Raw genomic sequence first — 27,596 nt, 5'->3', positions numbered from 1 at the left:
TTCTTACATTATCGGTTCATTCGATTCAAGTCCTTTGACCGTTAACTTTTGTTAATTCACTAATAAAAGTATGAGTTGACAATTAAAAAATAGAAAAAAATTCAAGAATGCCACGTGTTTCTTCTTCACACCCACGTTCTTCCTTCTCCTTCTTCCTTTTCTATATAAATACTAAGTCTCAAATTCTCATTATCACTTCTTCAACTCTTCTTCCGTTAACTTTTCTTCTTCTTCTTCCTCGTTTGCTGTCTGCACATCTGTTTGTTGTCTTCTTCTTCTTTCTAATTTCTTTTTTCTTCTTCTTCTTCATGGTTTGTTGTCTGCGCATATGCTTGTTGTCTTCCAACTGTTGATTAGCGCCGAACGATGCATAGTTCATCACTGGTCGACAGTTCGGTAAAGGTTGACCAGTCATTACTTTCAGGTGCTGGATTTCCTCTTTTAGTGCATCGTTTAATGCTATCAAACGTTAGTTTTTTTCTTAGCTTAATCCCCAGCATTAAGCCTTTTGCATTGCGCCCCAGTGACGTTAGTTTTCTAGTTCAAACCCCAGAGCATTAAGCCTTCGCAACGCTCTCCACGTGATGTTATTTTTCTTAGGTTAAACCCCAAAGCATCAAATATTTATAACGTGCCCCATGCGATGTTGTTATTTTCTCTCCTGGGTTGATGTCAGTTCCATAAAGATATGTTTATTGAGAGAGCATATAAATTGGTTTTAGTTTGAAGCTAACTTGAAACTAGGGCAGTTGCCTAAGCTATAGTTGGTTTTCTATCCATCTGCGTTTGCATCTTGATAGTTCTCCGCCGCGCACTTTTCTTCCCTTCGAATGGATTTTATTTGGATTTTAATCTTTCCCTGAACAGAGATGAATATTTTTGCACTAATATATATTTTCAGATTTTGATGCCGCCTTTTCTTTGTAACAAAATCTGGGCAAATAAACAGTCTGCTGCTAGGTCAAAGGAAAGAAAGATGTGATACATAGTTGAGCTTGAACGGGAAGTACAAACGTCAACATCACTCTCTGCCCAACTGGCTCTATTACAGGTAGTTTCATCAGCTCAGCACCGTCTTCTTGTGTGCGTTCTAAATGTTGTGAAATATAGCAGGCCTTCGTGTCCTTTTATTTAATTTTTGTGTTCTTATAATTTATTTATATTTAATGATTTATCCTATTTTTATCTGGTAATTTATGCGTGTTTTAATGAGGGAGGGAATAAGAGAAGAAAACCGACACTTAATTAAAAAATAATATGACAAAGGACAAACTTTCGTGTATTTTAAAGAAAAGACTGGTGGGAGACAAAACCTAAGGTAACACCATTAACCTGTAATTTAAAAAAATGAATTCTTTTAACTATCTCTACCTACTTACTTATCTCGGTGCCTTCCCTGCGACAAGTGCTGAAACTTCAATTTCTGCAGTTTTAAATGACTAACACACGTGTCCCTTTCTTCTCTTCTTCTTTCCATGGCCTCCCATTTGTTTCTTCAACTGCCCTGTTTCTCCTACCACACGTAAGTTCTCTCTCTCTCTCTCTCTTCCCCCATTTACGTCTTCAATGTTATTTACTCCTTGAAACTATTACCTTCTCTCAATGGATTGAAGGATACAAAACCAAAAAAAAATATATTTGGTTTTTGTCGCCTTGGACTGCGTCATATCTATGGTAATATTTTTAATTTGTTGCATCTGCTATTTACTTTTAACTGATTCAGAATATGCATTTTTATTTGATTGCTTTGGTTTTTATATGAAGTCTGTTCACCTTTTTTTCTTATATATTATCTTACACAGAACTTAGACCCAAATATTATACTGTAAATTATCCATCTGATTCATGTAATATTCATTTTGGATTATTAAAAAAAAATACTTTTTAAAAACCTAAAGGCTGAATTAATGGAAATGGAAGATTGGAAGCAATCCAATACTGATGGATTTGATGGTTTGAGAAGTTGAACATATTTATCTGTCACAGACAAACCTTTAAATCCTCTACTGGATGGAACTGGAAGCCTAGTTCAAGCGCATTACTCGGTTCACAGTTCTACCAAAGGCTGCAGGGGAATCGTTCACGGCAAATAAGAGCAATTTACTTGGATTATGGTTTGCTGGTTACTCTTCTACAAAGGGTATATCTCGAAGTCCGATGTCAGCAGTTTCTTCTCCCCCTCCTTGTGATCCCTCTGATACTGGCAATGAGGCTCTTTTACCCAAGGCGGATTCTCCAGCAACCGAATTCAATCGGGTGAGTTGTCTTTGAATTGAGATGGGACATTGACTAATATGATTAATATGATTCTTCAGGTAGCTGTTTATGCTATGTGGAAAACGGTTTTCGAAGTGGAGATATTGTTGTCTCAAGAACGTCATAACAATCCATCCCCAGTTAGAAAGATGTAAGCTTTTGTAGCAGTTCTTTTAGTTTCTATGTTGAAAACCAACGTTTTTTGTTTTCAAAGATCTTGTATCACTCAGATAGCGTTTGTGATAGTACCCGCAGAAAACTTCCCAAGGAACTCTATGTTTCTCCGACTCTGACCAAGTCTACTGTCTCCTCTCCTTATTAATTATGCCCGGTGAAAGTGGTGCTTAGCAGCTCTAATGTTTTGTTTTTCTATTTGCTTCAGCTTGACTGCGGAGACAGATTCGTTAGAGGAGTTCATTGAAAGGCGGTTGAAATTGAGACATCCGGAATTGGTACAATGGTTCAGAATGGTGGAACTTCCAAGGATGACAGGTTTTTTCATTCCATTGTTAAAGAAATGGTCAACGGAGTATGCAGGAAGGTTTGCTCAAAATACTCCTTTGCTTTCAACCATAAGTACTTTTTCTTCCCTAGAGGAGTATTGACACCCTCCCTACTTATTAACTCCGTTGCTGGAAAGGGTATATATCGGTGAATGATAAGGTTGGTTCTGTCGATTCGGGGACTTCATTTCCACGACCGAGGAAGTCGCTGATGATCGGATAAAGTTTTCTTACTATATTCGTTGGTTTCTTGTTTGCTAAGTGAAAGGGAAAAAAAGGTTTCTAGATTTTTTCTTGTCCTTATGGTTGTCAAGGTTTTGCCTTGATTAATGTGGATCTATTCGGGTCGCACATCTGGTTTTGATGGGTGAGTCTTCCAGTAGAGATTTTCTATATACACAATAAATCAAACTCAAGACTAACTTAAGTTATATCAAGTTAATTACCACTTGAACCAATCTTAAATCAACTTGGAGTTTGTTTTAATATTATATATGATATTTGTTAACCAAGGTTAAACTAGTATTAAGTAAAGCCATGGTGGTCAAGAAAAGGATGAGGATGAAATTATATACATCGTTATCTTGATCATAAAGGTTATAATTTTAGATATTTGAATATCGAGATTCGAATTTTATATTATATATGAAATTATGTATAAGTTTTATTCACAGATAATATTTGTTTTTCATATACGATAAAATAAATTAATTAATAAGTTAGAATAAGTGACAACATATTTCTTTCCCAAGCACTTGAATTAAATTTAAAATTAAAATCAGTTAAACAATCTTAGTGATTAAAGGAAGTGTTGTTCCCTACTTATCCAAATTCTCGAGTTCCAAGCATGTACTCCCCCGTCTTGCCATACCTACAGCAAGATCTCAGTAGGTATATGCTTAGGTTTTCTAATAGTTGGGAACTGAGGATACTTCTCCATAAATCTCGTTATTCTTTAAAATGTATTGTAATTTTCTGTCATGTGATTAAATATTCGAGTGGTCTGTTCTTGCATAATTTCTCCTCGTAAATGTGTACTTGTTTCTAGTTGCCTACCATTCTGTTCATCTTCTCATTGTTTGATTGCTGCATAACCAATCGTGTTGCGAGCTCTTGGATTGCAGTGAATAACATATGTTACTAGACCAGAGTCAGACTAGAAGGGTTGAATGTTGTTACAAAGCCATTATGTCTTGATTGGTTCTTTTTATTTGCTTTTCCTGGAAATTATAACTAGTATAACTCATGCTGGTCAAAACATATATAAAACAGAACCGAGAATAGTTAGACTCCAATAAAGATAAAAGGAAGTCTTTGTATATCAGTTCGTGAGTAAAATGACGGGGGTTTTAAAAAATTCTGGGAGAAGGCTGTGGATACAGATGAATTGTGTGGGCCACATGAAGTATGGTGGGATGTTAGAGGAGAGATGCGGGATAACTTTAGCCACAACAATACCCAAATCTCTTATGCCGAACATTTTCAAAATAGCAGGTTTGTTGAGTCGATCCTTGATGAGCTACCAGCAGCAGCTGGTCCTTCCCTCACCCACCATACTCGCTATAATCCTGCCCGTGCACCAACACCTATTGTTGAAGATGGCCGGTATCGCATGTTTCAGCGGCTCAAGAGATCTGTATTTAATGGATATACGCAGACGGCTATCTGCAAATTTCCAAACTAGAATCATGAAATTATCCAGGATTAGGAATGTTTCAGCTTCACTAGATTAAACTTGTGTCTATATTTTTCATTGCCCTGTAGCAAGCTTAGACTATTTTCCTGTTGACTTTTTTTAATAAAAAAACGTGACTTCCAATTCTCAGGATCATACGCTAAGATGTCTTTCCAATGTAATTTATTTATGGGATAATCAATCTAGTTCACTATCCACTCTTTTTTTCTTTTTGGTTTTAATAAGAACAAGAGTGTCGGTTGAATAACTTCTGCTCACCATTGATAATTCAGACCGTAAATCTGAATAATATTATCATCTATTTCATTAATCTACAATAACATCAAATATGAAAAAGAAAAATTCATTCAATAAGCAGTTTATTTTAGAGTTATCCTAAGATATAGCCTCTCAAATAAACAGTTTTTTGATCTGTTTTAGTACCTAAACCTTCAATTTTTTTAAAATATACCTAACGATTAGTTTCTGTTCCATTTTAGTACTCCCACCATTAAAAATTTAATGCGTTTAGTACCTAAACTATCAATTTTGGTCCGTTTTAATACCAAAACTTTCAATTTTTTCAAAACTTAACGTTAAATTTTAGGTATGTTTTAAAAAAAATGAAAGGTTAGGTACTAAAATAGATAAAAATTTATAGTTTAGGTACTAAACTCATACTTTAACCCAAAGAAATTGCTTCCATGCCTCAAATTGAACAGATTTGCAGAAACTTGTCCAATAGATATCAATCAATCAGTGTTGGAACAAAGACAATCACCACATACGCTCTTGTGATAATTCTTGTTTTTTTTAAAGGAATTATAGCGGTAAAGTAGCACGAAACCAATGACTGAATAATTCGCACAAAATATGTCAACAAGTAGTTGGTTTAGTGGTAACTTTCATATAGAGATTTAAGTGTTGACGTATTGTTAATGGTTCTCATCTTCTCTTAAGATATAATTTAATTTGGCCCCAAAGAATTCATAATATAAATACACTTGTTTTATCTGTTCTAATCACAAAGCAAAAGATTAAATTGATGGGATTGAGTTGAAGTGGGAAAGCACACCTCACTTATGGAATTCCCACACTTGTCACCCGAGTCTCAGATTCATTGCAACTGATCAATGCCTTTTTCTTACCTTTTCCATTCCTTTGTCCCAGTTATTACTACTTACGACTGTTCCAATGGAGGCCGAGGCAGGCGTGCTCTTCTTTTTTAAATAAAGAAACAGATCGGCAATTGGCAATCAATCCATTTACACAGTACACAAATTGAGATGAAGATTAAACAAAACAAGGTAAACCAGACAACCTTAAAAAACAATTGGATATGTCTTCAATGCCACAATTTGTCCATTACAAAGCCATTTCTTTGCTTAATTCAACTAAATACATCAAACTGTAATATCTGAAAACATATACATATACACCCACACACATATATATAGTTCTTCGAGTAAGGTTCTGCACGGAGTTCTGAATGCTTGTTTCTTTTGCATTAGTTCGGGTTCTTGCATTTCTCCATAGCCCTTGGAGCTGGAAGCAACCAAAATAGACCAACTTAATATCAAAGGAAATAGTAATAAAGCTAAAGCAAGCTAATTTTCAGGTTAAAGATGTATTCTGTTTTAATCAGTAAGGAATACCTAGTCCAATTGCTTCCGAACCTTTCATTATCCGCAGTCTCCTACACGAATCGGAGAACATCCTGAGTAACAATGACAGCAAGGTCGGGGATTAACATGGTAAGAAAAACTAAATACAAGAAATCAGACACCATCAGCATAGGCCAGTACTTCGGTATTATGCACTGATACATCGCAACGTCAAATTTACATAAGTAGACGAACAAAAAATGGTTATGTAGGTGGAGGAGGACTTACTCCCACGGAACATCTCCGACAAGCATCCAGTCACCGTCCTTGTCTTCATATGTCAGCACGTACTCGGATCCATGGAGAAGATCCATCAAACGACTCTCGCTGAGACCATCTCGTGCAGGAAGTCCATTGGAATTGCACTGCCCTGAATCACAGCCATCCATACACTTAGTTCAACATGTACACTTGATCTAGAAATCATTGTATGCTAAAATGTTTCAAAACAAAATTATATCGGATATCAGAGAATAATATAAATTATATCTTAGAATTATAATGAAAAATCACTTCTTTGAGAGTTAAGAAAAGGACAACGTTTACAAAAGAGTAATCTTGATACATTTATCACCCAAAAAAAAAAAAGATGCATTCATGTATGGTATTGAGGGATTGGTATACCAATAGTAAAACAACTGAACATTTTCTCCAGAGCTGATGAGAATTCCATGTAGTTATTGTAGGTCTTGATATCAACCTTCCTCAGGTACGGTGCTCCATCCATACTCACCTTTACATAGAGACAACCATTACCTTCATCACTGTTCTTTGCCAAATTAGAGGCCATGCTGTTCTTCCTGAATGATCTAATTGGTGGCCATCCTACTACCTGTGCCCTGTTACACACACAAAACAAGTTTCTTACCCAAGAATTGATGTAAAAATTATAAAACAAAAAAACAAAAAAAAACAGGTTTGAATAAAAATATACTTTGAAGCAGGGGCACTGGCATGCTCATTTACAGGAGGAACAAGATTGTTTTTATCTTGAACTGGTTTTGGAGACTGTGGAACACCAACCACCTCTTTCATTACAGACACAGATTTTCTTGCTTGCTGGGAATTGGTTTTACTGTCCAAACCGCCTCTAGGGGAGGCCAAGACGGCAGCTTTAGCCAGTTCAACATCAGGTTTAACATTCATAGAGAAAACCCATTTCCCATTAGACCCATCAATGGCATCTGAGAAACCCCTCTTAGCTCCAGACACCAAGTTCTTCAGTGGGCCTCCAGCAAAACCGTTACTTTTATCATTAGTCTCCAAGTCATTACCAAAGAGAGAGAGTTTTCTCTCAGGAGACTGAGAACCTGGTAAACCAAGCCTCAGCTCAGTTTCTTTGAGATTCAGACAAGTGTCGTTGGCGGTTTTGCCGGTTTTCTCTTCGGTGGAGGGAACTGAAGAGGCTGAAGAAGAAAAAGAGATCTTCTCAGAGCTTCTTTCCATTGAAGAAGTCTCTGCTAAGCCTATGTAATCATGTTCCAAAGGTGTAGACATCAAAGTATGAAATTCTTATCAACTTCTTTTTTTAAAATACAAGCAACGAACAGAAAATGAAGAACACAAAAGCTAATGTAAGAAGAGACAAAAGGAGAGACAGAAGAGGTCTGGTGAAGCTATGGGGGAGAGCTTGTATTTTGATGAAGCATAAAAAAGAAGCTTATTTGGCCTTTCTTCTATAGATGCATACTTACCCTATTATTATTACCCGACAATTTGTGAATATTATTATTTCGTATACTTTACTTTTATCATAATGTGAAGAAATAATAATTATATTTTAAAATAATTTAAATTTATATAATTTTTCTAATATTTGTATATAAGTATCATATTTATGTTTTATTAATGAAATCATGCGGTCATCTTATAGTTTATGATGTATTTTAATAATTTTTATTGTGTCCGCTCAGATTAGGTATGGGCACGGGTCGGGTTTGGGTCGGATATTTTCCAACCCGATTTGAACCGAAAATTTAACGCCCTCTACCCGACCCGAATCTGACCTGATTTTGTGAGATGAAATCAGAACCCGGCCCGACCTAAAATAATAATAATAAACATTATTTTTATTCAATAAAAATAGAGATTTAATAGAAAAAAAATACATAGAAAAGTATTATTATAATTATCTAGAAATATATAAAGTAAAATTATATTTTTCTCTAACCGAACCCGACCCGACCTGACCTAAACATTACCTTTAAAAAATTCGATCCCATCCAAACCCAATTTTATTTAGAAAAACTTAACATGATCGGGTAAGGCCAGATTGGAACCAATCAGAGTCTCATGGCATCCTTAGCTCAAATCATTTTAGTAATATGCCGGTAATAATGTAATATTACAGGGAAAGTTTTGGTAAGCCTTTTATGGAATGCCTCTAAAATAGCTTTAAAGTTTACAGATTCACTAAAGTTTTAATTTGTATTCGTGCAAAATATAATTAAACCGAACACTTTTTATTTAGAAATTTTAAAGATATTCAATGTTTCTTGTTAATAAAAAGGTTGTTCATTGATTTGTCGGCAAGACATTGCAATAAAAAAGAACAAAATTGTGTGGCTTTTCACGTGTCGTATCTGTAAATGACATTATTTTGTTTCTTACAAATGTAATAATTTTAATCAACATAAAAGTGGAATTGATAAACAAAAGCTTGCATTCAACAGTCAACCCTGGCCATTATTTACATAAGACAATAGTTTAATAAATTCAGAAAGTGAAGGATGCAAGGAGCAAAGAAAAAGAAAAGAGAGAGGGATTGCACGAGAAACAGAAGACGAACAGAGCTTCTTGTGAACAAAATTTATTTATATTTCAGAGCAGTGCATGCATGACTCTGCATCATCGTATCGTAAACCAAAGACATAAACTCTTCTTTTCCATGGAGGATTTTTTCTAGATTTTGTTCTATGCATTCTGAGATCTCTAAAAAGACAGTATAAAATCGGAACAAACAAACAAAATATAAATTGTCTTGAAATTTGTGAAAATTTTTCCATGGAAAGTTGTCACGTAGCAATCAGCATGCAAATAGTTTTAGGCAATTCGGTATCTTATGAAGCCCAAAATTGAGGGTTCAATATTGGTCCTAGGGAAAAACACTACTTAACTAAACATTTAATCACTGTTATTACATAAATTATTATTATTTTGGTATAAACATTTAATTTCTAACTAAGAGAAACACACGAACGCACAATAATAAAACAAAAGGTTATGTTTATTACCCAGACAGTGCAGATAGAGAAGAAGAAGAAGAAGAGGAAGAATTTTTCTTTTGTTTAGAAACCCTTCGTTTATACACCGTATGTTTTTACTGAGTATTGCAGTCAAAGTTGTCGGGGTAAATATTTTTCTTATCACGCCAGTATCTGTTGGTAATAATTGTGTAAATCCCAAATAAACAGCCCATTGCCACGCGTGCGCTATGATCCGATGGTCTATAATAAGCTAAAGCCTATGATCAAATAAGGTGCTACCACGTCACCATATGGTGTTGTTCGCCAAAATAATGGCGTCTAGTTTTTGGGGTTGACGGAGGTAAACTGTAATCATTGAGTCCTTGACTCTTTGACCGCCGTCCTAATCCAGATTTTTACCCCACCATCTCCTAAATTAAAGGGAAAAGGTTGAGTTTTTTTTGTTCTATAATCCATATTTTACGCACTGATGATAAACTTTTTAACTTTTATAGTAAATACAATTGAAAATTAATAAACATTTTATTATATTTTAAATCAATATTTGCATGACAAAATATTTTTTATTTAATTAAAAAATTTAAAATTGATCCCACCATCACATTTTGGACGACATGTTGACCAATAAATAACATATAATAAAAACCCAATTCAACTAATTAACTTACTGTTTTGTTGTTTTTTAATTTTATTTTTTAAATGGTTTGCTGAATTATATAGTAAAACACTTAAAAATTATCATTTTCCTACTGTGAAATTTAAGAAAAACTTTCTTACATGTGAGTTTTCAATCATTATTTTATAAATGTAATTATATTAACATTTTTATAGTTTTTTATTTTTAGAAATGGCCAAAATATTTTTATGGAAAAATATTAATCAGATGTTAAAGGATGGTAGGGACCATGGCATTGTTTTGTGGGACTACTTGAAGAAAATTCTCTGCATTTTACATCAAAAAGTGCAGATGGTTTTCTTTTATATAATAATAATTACTGTGTATCAAAAAATATATACATAATAATAATTACTGTGTATCAAAAAATATATATATAATAATAATTACTAATAAATACCTTTTTTTTATTCTATCTGTGCAATGTATAAATTCTTAACTATGCCTACTCAAATTATATTTAATCTTAAAATAATTTGAAAAAAAATTACAGCCACGTCATGCCCAATTGAACTTTTACAAACAATGTATACTTTGGTTTCTTTTTATTTATTTGCAATATTATATCTTATGTTTGATATTATATTCAACTTTAAACCTTATTTCATGAATTAATCCGATCTGATTAGAAAATAATTTAAAAAATTATATATTTTAGTGCATGAAAAGAATCATATTTTAAATATATAAATTTTATATAAAGTAAAATATTCTGAAAATTACCCGGAAAATATATAAACATCCAAAAGAAAGCCGCCCACTAAGAGATGCCATTTGGTAGGTACAAACAACGATGTTTTACGCATATTTGTTGGGATTAAAATTTATAATTGTGGATATATATATATATATATATATATATATATATATATATATATATATATATATATATATAATGTTATTATAAAATATGAATAAATTTAAGTGATTAATTATGTTTTAGTGTATCATATTTATTAAAGTGTAAATATAATAAGTTGTACTTATAATTTGATGAGCATTGAATTTATAAATATTTAATAGATTAACATAATATTGATTATATATAAAGAGATATGTATTCATGTTTAATATTTTATTATTGATAATTTAACATGATAGATTTAAAGTTTTTTATTTTATATTAAATAAATTTTGATTCTAAGAATATTTAATTTTTTATTCTATTTTATCTTTTTAGTTTTTCTTTAGTTGCAGGGAGGACATGCTTCCTCGGTACCATAATTCTCTGTTTTTTTTTATAAAAAAAATATTAATTATGGGTTAAATTATAAAAAATGGGAGAAATCAACTTTAATGGATTTAATATAGTCTGCAAAGATTTGTTTATAGGCTTTTAGGTTGATGAACTCAGAGGCGAGTTGAAAAGCAATGATAGGAAAAATCCACATTTAATTAAAATGATCCCTGTGATTTGGTGTTAATTTTTATTAAAACATCAAGAAAATTCAATTTGTGTGGTCACTAATATATTTATTGACAGAGTTGTTCATCGATTAGATTGGACATTTGTTTTTTCATAGTAAAAATGGGGGAAAATGTCAACTTTTATCCGCATAGTAATTCCATTATTATTTTTATTTATCTTTATAATTTTAGTATATATATAATTAATATATATTTAAATATTTTTAATTCTTTAATAATAAATATTTATATCTCTGGCATATACAGTGTTTAAACCTACGGTCTTAAAGTATAATAATAAATCTTTTAATTACTAAAATCATTTTATTCATACGATAATTCTACCATATTTTTAATTAGATATAAGTATAAAGATGCATCAAATTAAACTTAAACTCTCACATCATACGATTGCTCAAATGTCCCTGCCAATTTAGGCCCGTCCATGCCCAAATAACGATTACCATTAAAATGAACATGTAACCGTTTCTAAGACGATCTAATCTCAAAATTAAATTTGTGCAGCGTGTCATGCATGGTTCTCTCTTTGGGATAGACGCTAGTTTCCCCAGTTCTTATAAATATCTATGACAAAAATAAATGGATTAATATCGGTTAACATTTCTGTTTCTTTCTTTATTATACGTTTGGATAGTTAAAGTTGGTAAAAGCTGAAGCAGCAGTCAAACCCTGGAATTGACGTATCCGCTTAATTTAATGCAATCTCCATTGTCTCTGAATGGATGATGGAGTGAAAGAAGAAAAAGGTGAAAATAAATGAGATTCCTGTAGTGAATTAAATACCCGTTTGAAATTCCTTCTTTCAATTTATAAAAGGATTACTTATCAAAATCACCAATTTCGTTCCATGTTGTTATTTTTTTTGCCATTTATTAAAAAATATTTTAATTACATATATTACCATTTTATAAGATATTGATAACTTAATTATCTTTTTTAATAGAAAGTAGTTAGTTTTATTAAAAGTAGAAAATGTCTAAAATTACAATGAAGATTTACAAACATAATCGTAAACCTAAAATATAATTATGATATTTTTATATTACCATTGAGACAAAAACTAGTCACCTAGATCACAAAAGGACCAAAGAAGGAAAATGTTAAAAAAAATAACCTAAAAACTCGAATAAAATAAAGATACGAACAAATCCGACTATATCGGTAAACGAACCATAAAAGGAGATAAAACTATTGAAAGACCATCGATAAATCGCAAATCAGAGTCAATCGACATGAGAAAACTATCCACAAATGCAAAAATGTATCCAAATTAATTCGAGGGTCCAAAGTAAGGAAGATCATTATGATAACAAATAAGCGTCATCTTGATCAGTCGTGACAATGTCAAATCCAACTATGATAAAAAAGATACATAAAAACAATGGCAAAAAATCGTAAGCTACCAAAAGACAGAGATAAACGTGCTATAAAGTCAGAGAACATGTCGCAAATATATAATTATTTTTATTAAAAAAATAAAAAAAACAAAGAAAAAATAACTAGCGGACGGCATTCAATATTAAAATCAATACCGTTGTCGATTAAACAAAATTAAAGAAAAAAATTATATTAATCAATAAAAATGACACAAGTTATAAAGAAGAAAAAAGAAAGGAAAAAATGAGGAGGATGAAAGCGGCTAGAGTAAATTAATTATCTGACATATTAATAAAAAGAGATTTATAATATTTTGCTAATGTATATTATCCGTAAAATTACTATTAAGCCCATTAAGTCATATAATACTATTAATAGATTTAATTTTTATTATTAAATTCTATCATTTTTAATTCCTGCCTTTGTTAATGACAAAAAAATTAACTTTTTATTTGCTTTATTATATATATATTGAATTATATTCAAAATAAATATTTTTTAGAGGTTATGACACATGAATTTCTAAGCATGTAAACCAAGATGTAGCTTGCCATGGTGGGCATGTTCCCCCCAGAATGGTTTCTTTCAATGAACAGAGAGAAAAGAGTTTGTTCCCAGAGCATAAGGAATTCATTTTGAATACCTCCATTGTCTCCTCGCTTAAGAGATGCTTTCCCAGCCTAAAAAAAGAAGCTAAAATATCGCTTGCGCATCCATCACTCATTTCACTTTAAAACTAGAAAAAGTAACTCCATTAAATGGAAATAAATATATACTGGAATTCAGTATTGATTATTGATTGCAACCCATGAATTTTGTCAACGACTTTATCAATTTTATTTTATTAAACAGTAGAGGGGAATGTGGATGATATCCAAGTCTAGATCAAACCAAACTTTGGGAGAGGCTAACGGAACACAATTAAACGTGAACTGATCTAAACGATTAATTCGCATAATCATTTTTAAAATATGGCATCTCTTATCTCTTATTATTATAGAATGTTTGGAAAAATGATTAGAACAAGGAGGGCCACATGATCTTTAACAAACAAGAAACATAATTTTTTTTGCAGGCTCTTAGATATTTGTTTCGCAGGCAGACATGCAAATCCTTAACTAACCCTACAAAATTAATTAGATTTCATGTGCTCTTGATTTCCATTTAACACTACAGCTGTCTAAATATATATATGCACAAATAATTCAGTTAAGGATGGATGTGTGTGAAACCAGTAGCGAACGCCTCATCCATAACGATATAGGGGTAGGGTCCCTGGAATATAACTTGCAGGAAATGCAAGATGTTTAAGTATTTCTACCCTAATTCAAAAAGAAATAAATCAACAAAACTCCATATTTATGACCCTGTCCTGGACCATGAATTTCATTATCAGGAATTATTATCTACGGTTAGGACATTAAAACATGGATCTGTCATGCACTAAAAGCTGGGAATATTTTTGCAGATTGATTGGACCATTCATTTGAAATGTAATAAAAAAGGCGTTTGTTGTATGGTCATCGACATATTCTGCTTAACCTATTGTTGATAATAGTTTGAGCATTTGACATGGCAAAATCAATCAACAAAAAAGACCATGCTAAGGAATCTTGAGGAAGTGGTTAAAGCATTAAATGAGTTACTATTCCTTTTGGTTCTTAAACGATGAGAACGATGGATACCTAATCGCAGCAGCACACTGGAAATGGAAGCTATGGAATCTACGTATACAAACACAAACGTATATGGAGTATAGCCAAGATAAACCACATATACTGATTGCATTGTCGGGTTTGAGTTTTAGTGTCACCATCCAAATAAATTGGTTTTAGGTGTGTAATAATTATAGCACAACAGCACGAGAAGTCCATGTAATCTAACACCAGCCTGTAATAATGGGCAAGGTTACCATGTAAAGGATACTGGTGGAATAACTTGAAGGCAAACTGTCAAAATTAGCCACCAGGCTTTTTTTTTAGTATTTATACCGAACGTTTCATTTTGAGGTAAAAAATCTCTTTCGTAGATGTAAATCATTAGTTAACAAATGATTAACGCTCTAAAATAGGGGTTTTATCCTAAAATGAAACATTGGGAGTAAAATATTTCATGAAAAAAGAATAAAAGGTCAAAATAACTATTCTCTCAAATGTTAAGATTTTTTTTACTCTAAAATGAAACATTAAATGTAAAATGACAAAAAGAAATAGTCACTAAAATGATCATTTTAATAAATGTTGGGAGATAACTTTGATATTAAGCCTAACTTAAATGAAAACATTTCTTAACGATATTAACTAAAACCATAGTTTTTCAACTTGAATGATGAAAATACAAGCATCCTAAAAGTTAAATGACTATGAACATAGTTTACCCAAATCATTACCGCATAGCTCATAGGAATAGTGAATAAGCAGAAGAAAAAATGCACGAATTACAATGTATGTACTTGGGTGTTTGTAATAAGAGAGAGTCAAGAATTTAAAAGGAAAATAAGCGGAAGAAAAAAAATTGCACGAATTACAATGTATGTAGTTGGGTGTTATAATAAGAGAGAGTCAAGAATTTAAAAGGTGCAGAAACCGACAGGGTTACAAGGGGCGTTTCTACTTGAATATCACCATTATATCTAATAATTATCTATCATATATTTTTTCTCATAATATTATTGATTTAATATCCTTTCTTACACGGTAACAAAAAAATGTGGATCATTAATTATATTTTCGCGAGATTCTATTCGAGTTGATGTCACGTAAGAAACGTTTGACACGTGCAGAAGGCACGGATCATACACATTAAATTATTGGGTACTTCATTATTACTCTAGCCTGAAAACTCGAATTTTTAACGATCACCCTCCCCTATAAATAACTCCTCTTAATGTAAATATCACCACACTCAAATTACTTGTTTATTCTCACTTCTATCAAGCTAATTATAATCTATTCGAGTTGATGTCACGTAAGAACGTTTGACACGTGCAGAAGGCACGGATCATACACATTAAATTATTGGGTACTCATTATTACTCTACCTGAAAACTCGAATTTTTAACGATCACCCTCCCCTATAAATAACTCCTCTTAATGTAAATATCACCACACTCAAATTACTTGTTTATTCTCACTTCTATCAAGCTAATTATAATTTGTTATTGCTTTTATAAGATAAAAATATTTTTTATTATATTATATTTATTTTATATTCAATTATTTGAAAAAATTTTATTATATTAATTATTTTTTTTATTTTTTGCAGTTGTACAATTGGAAGGCAGGATCATACATTGAGACATTTTATCGATACGATAACAATATGAAACTGTGTTATTTAAATTATTGTGAATTTTTTTAAAATTTTTTTGGAATAATTTATATTTTAATTCATATGCTATTTATTTAATTAGACATATTTCAGCTATTGTTTTTGTTGATATAAGACTCTCAATCTTTTAAACTCTCAAAATGACGCGTATTTCAGCTATTGTTTACAATGATAGAGAAATTCGGGAAGATAAAACTGGTGTTGTCTTCATATCAAATCATTATGTCAGAATATCATTCAAGAGAAACATTACTCTTGAGGAGTTGATCACTAAAATTTCAAGGAATGTTCATGTTAGAAGTACTAAAAGATTGCCCTCACTTCAATACAGATTTCCAACAGCAGTATTTCCGTTAACTTATACAGTGTTCGAACTCTCCAAGAGAAACATCACTCGTGATATGTCATTATACTCCCACTATGGGCTAGTTCAACAAGTTGATCAAGTTGACAGCCCAACTCAAGTAATGTGTAATGATTTTAACTCGTTAATAAAAAATCCACATCATGGTACCATCACATCAAGTTTAATGGAGAGACATTCATCAGTAACTTGTTACGTTATGTACCGATGTGGCTCCATAGACAATATGTACGACAACATCACTTCCAATTCAAGGGGAAGACATTCATTTGCCAATTTCTTTGACCTAAATATGGAGATGCCCTTGACGCAACAATCTGTGCAATACTCATTTGACACGATGCCTTTAAGTTCTAGGGAGAGACATTCAACTATGAGCTTCTTCGACCTCGGTGTCCATATGCCTTCAAGTTTAAAGGGGATACATTCAACTACCAACTTATTCGACCTAAATGTCGGCATCGTGGAGGAACCCTCATCTCTACCAGAAAAACCACTTCGTGAGTGAGGTGCAAATAGTGCTGAGATTGGACTATTCGTTAAGCAATAATCACTACAGTTCAATATGGATTCCGATGATGATGATGTAGATGAAGTTCCCACAAATACGGTACACACTGAACCTCCAACACACATGTATGAAACTAACTATGGTCCAATGTGCAGGCCAGACTTTGTGAATATGCCGAATGGTGGTGACTACAAATTTAACTCATCAGTCAATGATGGTGAGTTATATGAAGGAATGAAGTTTCCATCCAAAGTAGAAGTGGTGATAACAATTAAGAATTACAACATTCGTAATTATGTTCAGTCCAGAGTCGACTGTTCCACCATTAAAAAGTATGTCTACCACTGTGTCCAACGTGATAACGGATGCAACTGGATGGTTCGTGTATCGAAGAGGAAAAAGAAAAACAATATATGAGAACTAACAGTATACAACGGTCCTCACACATGTTGTGCTGGAGGGATCAACTAGGATCATCCCAACTTGGGCTCCGACATTATCTGCCAAACCATCATGCCCATGGTCAAAGCAAGCTCTCATATAGCTATTGTGGTGTTGATTTTAGTTATATAATCGCAATATGGGTACATTGTCTCATATAGTAAAACATGGAAGGCAAAGCATAATGCCATTATAAAACTTCACGGCGAATGGGCTGCATCTTACAACGAATTACCAAGTTGGTTTAGGGTAATACACAGATTGAATCATGGGATAATTGTCGACTTTGAAACTTGCTATGCATACCACACTGATCGAGTGTTTCGCGATCGATGCTAATCTACTGACTTTTTTGGACCCACAGTGCATTAATGTTGTGAAATACTGTAAGCCTGTGGTTCAAATTGATGGGACATTATTGTATCGGAAATACAAACAAGTTTTACTATTGGCAGTTATCCAAGATGATAATCGTAACTTTTTTCCAGTTTCTTTTGTCATTGTAGAATGAGAATATATATATTGTTGGGCTTTTTTTCTCATAAACTTACTTTTACATGCTATCACGAGGGAAAAAATCTATGTCATTTCAGATCGTGGAGTTGGGATCAAAGCAACAATGGATTTTTTGGGTCTAATATGTCAACCACCCTATTTCCAACAACGGTACTATATACGACACATTGCTGCTAACTATCATGGAAAGTTCAAGAAGAATGATGAGCGCTAATTACTTGTGCGCATAGATATGTCAGAATGCCTAATTTTATTTCTTAATCATTTTCATTTTTATGGAAACTTAACAATAAGTTCTATATTTGACGCTCAGGTTACGAACTATTACCTGAAACATTTGAGTTCATGCTTCAAGATTTGCGAGGAAAGAACGAACAAGGATACAATTACATCATCCTCATCAACAAAGAAATATGGACAAATGCATATGATGGTGGATATCATATGGACACATGACAACCAACTTGGTTGAGACTATCAATTTGACCTTAAAGGGGGCACGCCATTTACCAGTAATGACTTTGCTTAAATCGACATATTTTCGTTTGGGAGCGCTTTTTGCCAAGCTCGGGGGACAAGCTCAAACTTGGATGCAAAACGATCATGTCTATCACCTAATATTAGTTCCAGATCTACAAAAAAAATTGATGCATCAAATAGAATATGTGTAACAATCTTCTCTAGAACCCATGAATTACTTCATATCACAGAGATGCTGCGATCACTTCAAGGGATTCAAGCTAACTCGTTCAGAGTTAATCTACGAGACATATGGTGTGACTGTGGGTTTTTCAAGCTCTGAAGTATCCATGCTCCCATTTCTTAGTAGCTTGCTCTCATACCCGTCAAGACTATAACCATTTTGTGGATCCCGTATACCGACTTTCAAAAGTATTTAAGGTATATGAATTTGGGTTCCCTCCATAGATAATGAGAAAGACACTGATAAGGTTCAGAATTGGCTTCTGATTGTACCATATTCGTCCTTGTTAAGGGAGATTGGTCGCCTAAAATCCACTCGAATTTATTGTGATATGAATATTTAGGCGACGTCCAGAGAAAACAAAATATGTGGGCATTGTAGAAACTTAGGACACAATAGGAAAAATGTTCATTTCTTTTGTCATCAAGTAACTATTGATGTTGTGATGTTGTGATTGTTGTTTATGAAATCTAAGTTTGTGTTATATAATTTTCATTTACTTTCAATTAATGTCATTTGAGCATCACAACGTAATGGGCTACTTAAGTGAAAATTAAATAAAAACATTACAAACTAAATACAAAAACCGATACTATTCAAACAATAAAAACAACCAAATAAAAACATTAAATGCAAACGATATAATTTGAACAATTAAATAATAAAAAATAAACAACAAAATAAATAAAAAGTCCATAATTAAATAAAAACTTTACAATTACTGGTAAACAAACAAAATTAAATAAAAACTTTACAAACTAAACAACTATATCGATGCATGCGTCTTGAATGTGTTCCGCAGGGCGGTAGCTGTCCGTGTTGATGAAGATTTCTTCGTATAACTTATTTTTCCTCCTCACTCTCATCATCATCATCTTTATTATTAGCAACTACATTTTATCGATGAGGGACGGATGTCGATGAATAACTTTCATAGAATAAGGATCCTGGAGGTGTATGGGTGATTATCTCACCACTAATAGAAAATTGTGAAAACACCGACATCAATGAGTACGTTGGAGGTGTCTGTGTATGGGGTGAACCTTCACCCGTCAAATAAACAACATATGAATCCCACGCTGGATCTAAAAACATGAAAGTATAATATATGCCATGAGGGGTCATAAAACCTACGACGGTGGCATCTGAACCAGCTGCGATGGCATATGACCCGACTGCAGTGGCATCTGATATGGAAGCAGTGGCGTCTGACCCAACTGCAGTGACATCTAAAATGGTTGCGGTGTCATCTGATATGACTGCGATGACATCTGAAACGACTGTAGAATGTACACCGGTGTAGACGATGGATGTTGTGATAGTTCTGGCGCTGCAACTGAGGACGAGTCAAAAGCTCCTACTCTCTGTCCACGAGTCGGGGGACGATGATTCTGTGACAGTGGACATCTTTGTCGGCACCGATGAATACTCCCGCCTCGTGCTTCCTCGGAAAGTAGGAACGTTTTTTCATTCGTGTAGAACCACTCATAATAATCATCCATAACCGAATAATGATCCACATAAATGGGTTTCGTACGGAGAATACGTCCACGTCGATCCTCCCATATCATTACCCACTCGATGTGCTTCAGCAGCCAGTCTACTTCTTTTTTGCCCCATCTATCGATAATATGCATATCCTCGAGATTCTTAGGTGTTTCCTGAATAGATTGTACGAAACCAAATTGGCGGAGCATACTATCAGTAGGATGTCATTCGACAACAACATAATATATTAGAGGGACCACCGCCATTTAGGCATCTAATGGGCATTTCAAGTGATGTGAGATGCAAATCCTCATTTCTTCAGTAGAATAAGGAGTCCATTGAAACTAAAACAAATATATATAATTTTTATCAAAATAATATTCTAACTATATAACGATTATTAAAAGTAAATAATGAAATTTAAATACATACATTTGTACCAGCCTTCTGATCAATGAGTAGTCAAATTTCTTCCAATTCATATTGTAAATCCCGATGATCTTTTCTAGCACTTGACCACCTATTAAATGAAAGAAATTTCATTATATACTCAACAAAATTATTTACATACGAATTCAGTATTGAAATTACCTCAACAATAACAAGAAGACCAACGGGTTTTTCATGACAGTACATAAAAAGGGCATGCGATACCACGCCTAAGACTAGAGAAGAATGAGATATCCGCCGATAGCATTTTTTCGATAATCAGTTGCTCAACACATTTTCCTATACATAAATACCAAAACTACGGATCCCCAACAAAGTGCGCCGACAGCGTAAAAATCTGCGAGGTGATGCAACCATAAAGTCAGTATTCAACAAGAAAACCAAAATGGTAAAGACATAATGTTAAGTTGTCCGATGCTCAGTGTTCTTCTCACTTCAAACAAGAAAGCGGTTTGGGGGGGGGGGGAGGAGAGAAATTTTGTCATGTTTGCCCAAATTGCTAAAAGCAGATCCAGCCGTATCAATCAATTAATGAGGTGCTGGTTTTTGTACATACAACACAATCATATTCGTGTAGTAAATGAGCAATGCCGCCAAATTAACCTTCAAGTTTTGTCCTAAACCTCGTAGTGTTTTGGGTCAAATTTTTTCTTCTTTCAAGTAATCATATTTAAATGGTTAAAATTTCATATGGATTTTAATTTGTTAATGCTTCTTGTTATTTTCGAGCTAATATCTAATGAATTCATTTTATATAATTATATTTAGAGTTAATTGTATGGGTACACTATGCTATAGTCCCTTTTATTATCGGTTTGATTGACTTTGGTCACACACAAAAAGTTTAATGGGGAATGATATTTTACATTATCGGTTCGTCTGGTTAAAGTCTCTATGCTATTAATTTTGTTTAACCCTTTTTTATTTTAAGTCTCTTTTATTGAAGTCACTAACATGACTGACTAAAATCGGATGAAACAATAACGTTAAGGACTTAATTCGGACATACTGATGACGTTAGTGACCATTTCTCCTTTTTTTTTTGTTACCAAATTCGATCAGACCGAAAACATAAGAGACTATTAGCATAATTTACCCTAATTATATAAAATATCAACTTATGACATCAATCAGTTCTGCCAACTGATTGAGACATGTGTCGTCAACAATACCTAGTCAAAAAAATAAATAAATAAAAGAATATGATTAGAATGATATTAATAGTTTAAGAATTAAAACTAAATTAGTTTAAAATTTAAAAATTAAATTCGAATAAGGATTACAGTTTGAAGATTTTATGCACAATTAAAGCTTATATCAAATAATTGAATTCAGTTTTAAGTTTTTTTTATGATGATCGATTCACTATTGATGAATAAAATTTATAAATTGTATAGAATATAAATTTATATTTTGTATGTTTATATTAAAAAATTTAATGTGGCAGGCTAAAAGCCCCATTCTATTTTCAGGATTTAACAAGGCCCGTTCAAGCCCACCCTTATTGCTCCTTATTCTAAGCAACCACCATCCCTTTACGATCTCCATAACCTGTCAGTGTTTTATTTATTTATTTATTTATTTACAATCAAACGTACTTAGATTGCAATGTTTTATAAAATACAGAAACTGAGTTTGCTTTCGAGTTGCAATAAATTGTAAAGGAAATATTTCCATTTCTAAAAGTTAATGTAACATGATTCGTATACTGATAGTTTTTACTCTCAAACAATAATTACTTTTCAATTTATAGCAAAAAACAAGCAACATAAATTGATACTCATAATATCTTAAAATTATAATGGATTGCGTTTCAATTGGATTGATAACGTTATTATAATATGTCAATTTGAACGTGTTTTTGTATATAAGAAAAATGATATAAATAATTTAAACATTGTACATATTCTAAAATGGTGATGTAGGTAGGCCCAGGATTCACCCGGTAAAAGGCATTGGCATCGAACCAAAAGTGAGAAAGAAACTCACAAGCTTAACAGGACCCTTATTAAAAATATCTTTAACAGCTCCTAGAGCGTCACAGAACATAGTTTAAGAGAGACACTCGGATATTCTTTCTTTTAATCATATTTAGGCTACCATAAGACAACAGGATCCCTTGGACAAAGCTAACATTGGTTGTTTTTAGACCAACTTCCAAAAGTTTAAGAGATTGTTGTTTTAGGCTGACGATCCCATTCGATGTTGGAGTATAGATAAAGTAGTCTGTGATCTTATACCATTCTGAAATTTACAATTTATAATTTAGGGTTAAAAATATCTTAACCATATCTGCACGGCTTTAAAATTAGAAATAACATCCACCGCACCGCTTGATTTTGTTGGTTAGGCCTGTAAACGAACCGAACGCACACGAACGGATGTATGTTCATGTTCGTTCATTTAATAAATAAACGAACAAAATGTTTTTTGTTCATGTTCGTTTATTAAGGAATATAACTTGTTCATGTTCGTTCATTTAATAAATAAACGAACACAAACATAAACGACCACGAACATAAATGAACACGAACATAAACGAACATAAACATTGGAGACCCTACCTAGGGGTGTAAACGAGCTGAGTCGAGCTCGAGTATTGTTGAGCTCGACTCGAACTCGAAAACTTTTAAAGTCAGATTGACTCGACTCGAAAACTCGCGAGCTTAAAATTATCAAGCTCGACTCGAACTCGAAATATAACATTGAAACTCGAACTCGAACTCGAAAAGGCTCGAACTCAAAAAAAAAATTAAGAGCTCGATTATTGGATTCTTGAGTTCAAAGTAAGCTGACTTGAGTTGCTGGATGATCACTATTTACTTGTAAATTCGAATACTCTATTATATATATGAAAGAAAATAAGATTATTTGAGTAGAAGAAACGGTGCTTAATACTTAACATCCCTTCCGGAATCCATCACCTTTGGACTTAGTTTCGAAAGCAACCGGTTTCTGGGACTCCTCTTTGCTCATCGGATAACCAGCTGGTGGCGCAGTTAAATAGGGTTCCGGCGTAGTGGATGTTGACGGTGCTGGGTATGCAGCTTATTGATCGTTCAAAAAGAACTAAACCATGTTAATATTGTTGGGTTTTCCAAATAAAATTAGGTTAATTATGGAGTTGGTCATCAGAATATCATATTACTTAATATTTTTAAGATACTTACAAATTGGTCACCAAAATTGATTTAAGAAGATTGGCTTAAACATAAATGAATGAACATGAACGAACATAACCGAACAAACATAAACGAACATAACTGAACGAATATAATTGAACGTTCACGAACTAGACCTATGTTAATGTTCGTTCATTTAATTAAACGAACACAAAATCTTGTTCATGTTCGTTCATTTAATAAATAAACGCACATAAACGAACTTCCCGCCGCATGGTTCACGAACGGTTCACTGAACGTTCAGTTCATTTACATGCCTATTGTTGGTAGCTTAATTACATGTATAACACAAATTTTTACCTTTCTAGAAAAAATTATTGTAATTTAATCTTAATTATTTATTTAATAATTTTAAATTAATATAAACTAGATGTCGTGCATATAAATATTTTTTAACAAACTAAATGTTCAAACAAAACTTAAGTTTTAAAGGTCGCGCACATATATATTTTATTATAATTAATCTAAAATTTACATTATTATTATTTTTAATTTTGTAACATAAATTATAAATATTATATTTTATACTATAATCAATATGTTTTTATAAAATGTGCAGTTAATAATATCGTGAATTTATTTTAATAATTTATTCTCAATTATGTAAAAAATATCTCAATTTGGGTGCAGTGATTATGTGTTAGGGAATTGTTTACGGAGGGATTGGAGTTTTTTTTAATTGTTTTGGTAATTATAAAATAATATATGTTAGAATTTTTTAGCCTATTAAGAAAACAACACATATTGTAGACGTAATAGCTAGAATTAAAAATATCTAAGAAGAATACTACTATCTTTTATCATAGGGGTCTCTCGATGAGTTCGATTGGAATTAAATCTTAAGTTTAAAAATATTTCTCTTATTTTTTATCAATAAGGTGATGACATATGTCATCATAATAATGAAAGTATTTACTTGTTAATGAATATATATGAAATAGTTTAGTGACCAATAAGGTAATGATATGTGTCACCACAATAAAAAGAGTATTTTTGTAACCAATAAGGTAGTGGATCCGTTACGGTTTAGTGAGTAAATTGAAAAGGCTTATTTTAAAGGACCAAAATGAAAACATATTAGAAGTCGGATAAATTATAATAGTTTTAAGTCATAAGGATTGAAAATACTGGCCACCAGCTTTTCTGTCCACTTTATAATAAAGCAAAAGCCTAGCAAAGCCAAAGAATAAAAAAGAAGAAAGGCAAGGCAGGAAACGAATGGGAATCACAGCAACCCCACCCTTGGTATAAAATTTTTCTTTCAATGCCATACACTCAAAGTTTCTTCATCATTTTCTGAGAAGGCAAACAAGGGGATGGAGAGAGACTCTTGATAATGATTTTAGCAACCCAAAAGGCCTGCTTGGTTGAGTGCATGAACAAAGGAAACTCAACAAAGTGATAGAGAGAGAGGTAAAAGGAAAAGAAAAAAAGTTGTTCTTTTTTTCTTCTTCTCTCTTTGTTGTGTATCTGTGGGGTTGAGCATTTTTTTTGAAGGATCAAAGAGGCGTATGAAAATTGATGTAGCAAGCTTATCATCAACAACAATTAAGCAAATAAATGATGGCAGCTGGAAACCCTAGCTGGAGGAGCATGAATCCACCACCTCAACAACATTCTTCTAATTTGTTTACTGCTCCAATACCCCCATCTCTCCTCTCTCCTCAGTATGTCCTTGGATCTTCTACTACTCTTCTTCCTAATTCTTTGCCTATTCATCATTTCCAAGAGCTTCCCGTACAGTCATGGAGCCAACGACTCCTGTGAGCTCTCCCCCACTTCGTCTCTACTATTTTTTTCATGCTACTCTTCTACGGTTTCTCTCTCTTTATCCATAAATTTTACTTCTTGGGACCCTTTAACTTTTTAAAATACCCTTCATATATAATCTCAACTTCTGGTTTTCACGATAGTTATTCTTAAGATAGCTTTCTATTGTACATATATAGGTTCAGGTTCAACTGATAAAGTAATAATTGTGGTTTATGGGTTATTCTTTTGGTGATTAGGGGAGGATTATCCGGGGAAGAAGAAAGGTTTGGGACAAGTCATTATCAGCCTAAAAAGTTGGAAATTTGGGAAAGCCAAATCCTAAACCCATCTCCAAGGGTTCCTTTGGTTGTTGACGTAAAGCAAGAGATTACTCAAAATAGCAACCTCTTGGGTCACAGCAATGATGAATTTCAAGCATCTGCGATTGCTTGGTCCCAAGTCATGCCAGTTTCCCCTCCCAGATCTTGCATTACTAACTTAAGTAGTAATAATATATTAGAATTGACTTACCACAAGGGGGCAAATCATGAAACGACGGTTAATCAACCTGGCTTAAATCATTCTTCTGAGGTAAGAAAGAGAAAACAACCCAAACCCAAGAATCTCATACCTTTTTTTCTTTTTGGTCTTGCATTTATTTGGCTGATAAACTTGCATTTTCGTGTGTGTGTGTTTTGGCAATAGTGTAATAGCACGGCCGCAGGTCGGGTATGCAAGAAGGCTAGGGTTCAGCCATCTTCCAGTTCAAGCCAACCACTTCAAAAGGTAAGCAGTACACATATAGAATCTTTCTTTGTTGCTCTCTCACTTTCTCTTTATGTCGTTCTTGATTGTCTACTTCCAAATGTGTATTATTCTTTTTCAGCTATTACTAGGTACCCCCATGTTATCGAAACAAAAGGCTAAAGCAAACTAAGTTACATTTATGAGTCTTTGTTTAGATTCTGTTCTGCATTATTGTTACATATATTTCTGCTAAATCCTTCCAGGTGAGAAAGGAGAAGCTGGGAGATAGAATAACATCACTTCACCAGTTAGTTTCCCCATTTGGAAAGGTAAGCAACAAGTATTCCTTTAAACCTTCATCAATAAAGCCACAACAACTTAACTAAATACGGAGCAGTTAGTACAGGTTACCAGAAAAAGCAGTTGTATTTTATGATAAAACCCATAAAGGAATTGCTTTACTTTCTTAATTTGTTTTAGGGCTTCTCTTTTTGACATTTAAGAAGGGTTTGAAAGATGATTTGGTGGATTGTGTGCTCTTTTTTTGCAGACCGACACTGCTTCTGTGTTGTTAGAAGTTATTGGGTATATCAGATTCCTTCACGATCAAATTGAGGTGATGTTTCTTCCCCATCTTTTTTCTTTTATTAAAAAAAAAAAGCTTCTCTCTGCCCCAGTCCCAAGCAGCTCAGAAATCAGTGAGAGGGAAAGCATGTTGTTTTCAAGTTTCAATAATTCATGCTTTTTCTCTGCAAAATAACATATTTATTCTCTAGTCATGGAAGTCCTAAAACTAATAATAATTCCTTTCTCCCCGACTTTAAACGCAGGCTCTTAGCTCCCCTTACTTGGGGACCGCATCTCAAAACGTGAGAAACCAACAATCTGTGAGTACCCATAAACTATTTCCCCAAAGCATTCAATATATAATTATTTACATATACCCTGCTGACGGGTAAGGTGATACACTAAAAAAAAAGTTCCCATTTTAAAAATGAAAAAGGAGTTGAACATAAAAGTAGTTATAATTAAAAAAGGTATTCATCATCATTGCGATTATCACAGTGTTTTCAATTTTCCTATATGATAATTATATAACAGGATAAGGCGAAGGACTTGAGGAGTAGAGGGCTGTGCTTGGTTCCTGTATCATGCACTACTCATCATACTGAAACCGATAACGATGGTGCTCAGTACTGGCCACCGACTTTCGGAGGCGGCGGATTTTAAATTAGTAGATTTTCAGCATCAAACTTTGGAAGAATTGAATTGTATAACACAATGAGCAGTCGATCTGCTGAAAATTTTAAAAGGCCGATTGCTCACC

General features: G+C 33.1%; 3 protein-coding genes and 1 long non-coding RNA gene across 5 annotated transcripts; 2 read left to right on the top strand and 2 right to left on the bottom strand.

Moving 5' to 3' along the window:
* Positions 1-279: 279 nt before the first annotated feature.
* On the bottom strand, positions 280-7,703 carry LOC120194399 (auxin-responsive protein IAA27-like). Its single transcript, XM_039196711.1, has 7 exons — positions 7,033-7,703; positions 6,723-6,937; positions 6,327-6,468; positions 6,090-6,151; positions 5,934-5,979; positions 4,350-4,360; positions 280-311 (listed from the first exon to the last, which is right to left on the bottom strand). The coding sequence occupies exons 1-5, from the start codon at positions 7,593-7,595 to the stop codon at positions 5,942-5,944; spliced, it is 1,020 nt and encodes a 339-aa protein (XP_039052642.1). The 5' UTR covers positions 7,596-7,703; the 3' UTR covers positions 280-311; positions 4,350-4,360; positions 5,934-5,941.
* Positions 1,455-3,098, top strand: LOC120194403. Of its 2 annotated transcripts, XR_005522967.1 has the most exons (3): positions 1,455-1,522; positions 1,987-2,407; positions 2,639-3,098. XR_005522967.1 is itself a non-coding variant. In XM_039196714.1 (2 exons), the coding sequence occupies exons 1-2, from the start codon at positions 2,295-2,297 to the stop codon at positions 2,859-2,861; spliced, it is 336 nt and encodes a 111-aa protein (XP_039052645.1). In that variant the 5' UTR covers positions 1,952-2,294; the 3' UTR covers positions 2,862-3,098. The 2 variants fall into 2 exon arrangements, 1 of the variants encoding a protein (XP_039052645.1); XM_039196714.1 differs by lacking the exon at positions 1,455-1,522 and having other exon boundaries at positions 1,952-2,407.
* On the bottom strand, positions 4,438-26,067 carry LOC120194405. Its single transcript, XR_005522970.1, has 3 exons — positions 26,057-26,067; positions 23,234-23,245; positions 4,438-4,541 (listed from the first exon to the last, which is right to left on the bottom strand). It is a non-coding gene; the product is annotated as an uncharacterized LOC120194405 (long non-coding RNA).
* Positions 25,170-27,596, top strand: LOC120194400 (transcription factor bHLH68-like). Its single transcript, XM_039196712.1, has 7 exons — positions 25,170-25,533; positions 25,780-26,113; positions 26,228-26,308; positions 26,533-26,598; positions 26,820-26,885; positions 27,100-27,156; positions 27,371-27,596. Exons 1-7 carry the CDS (start codon positions 25,331-25,333, stop codon positions 27,497-27,499), a joined length of 936 nt encoding a protein of 311 aa, XP_039052643.1. The 5' UTR covers positions 25,170-25,330; the 3' UTR covers positions 27,500-27,596.

The sequence above is a fragment of the Hibiscus syriacus genome, unplaced genomic scaffold (assembly GCF_006381635.1).
Source record: "Hibiscus syriacus cultivar Baekdansim isolate YM2019G1 unplaced genomic scaffold, ASM638163v2 tig00116997_pilon, whole genome shotgun sequence".
Taxonomy (NCBI): domain Eukaryota; kingdom Viridiplantae; phylum Streptophyta; class Magnoliopsida; order Malvales; family Malvaceae; genus Hibiscus; species Hibiscus syriacus.
The sequence above is the reverse complement of the archived record's forward strand: the minus strand, read 5'-3'. Positions and strand labels throughout refer to the sequence as shown.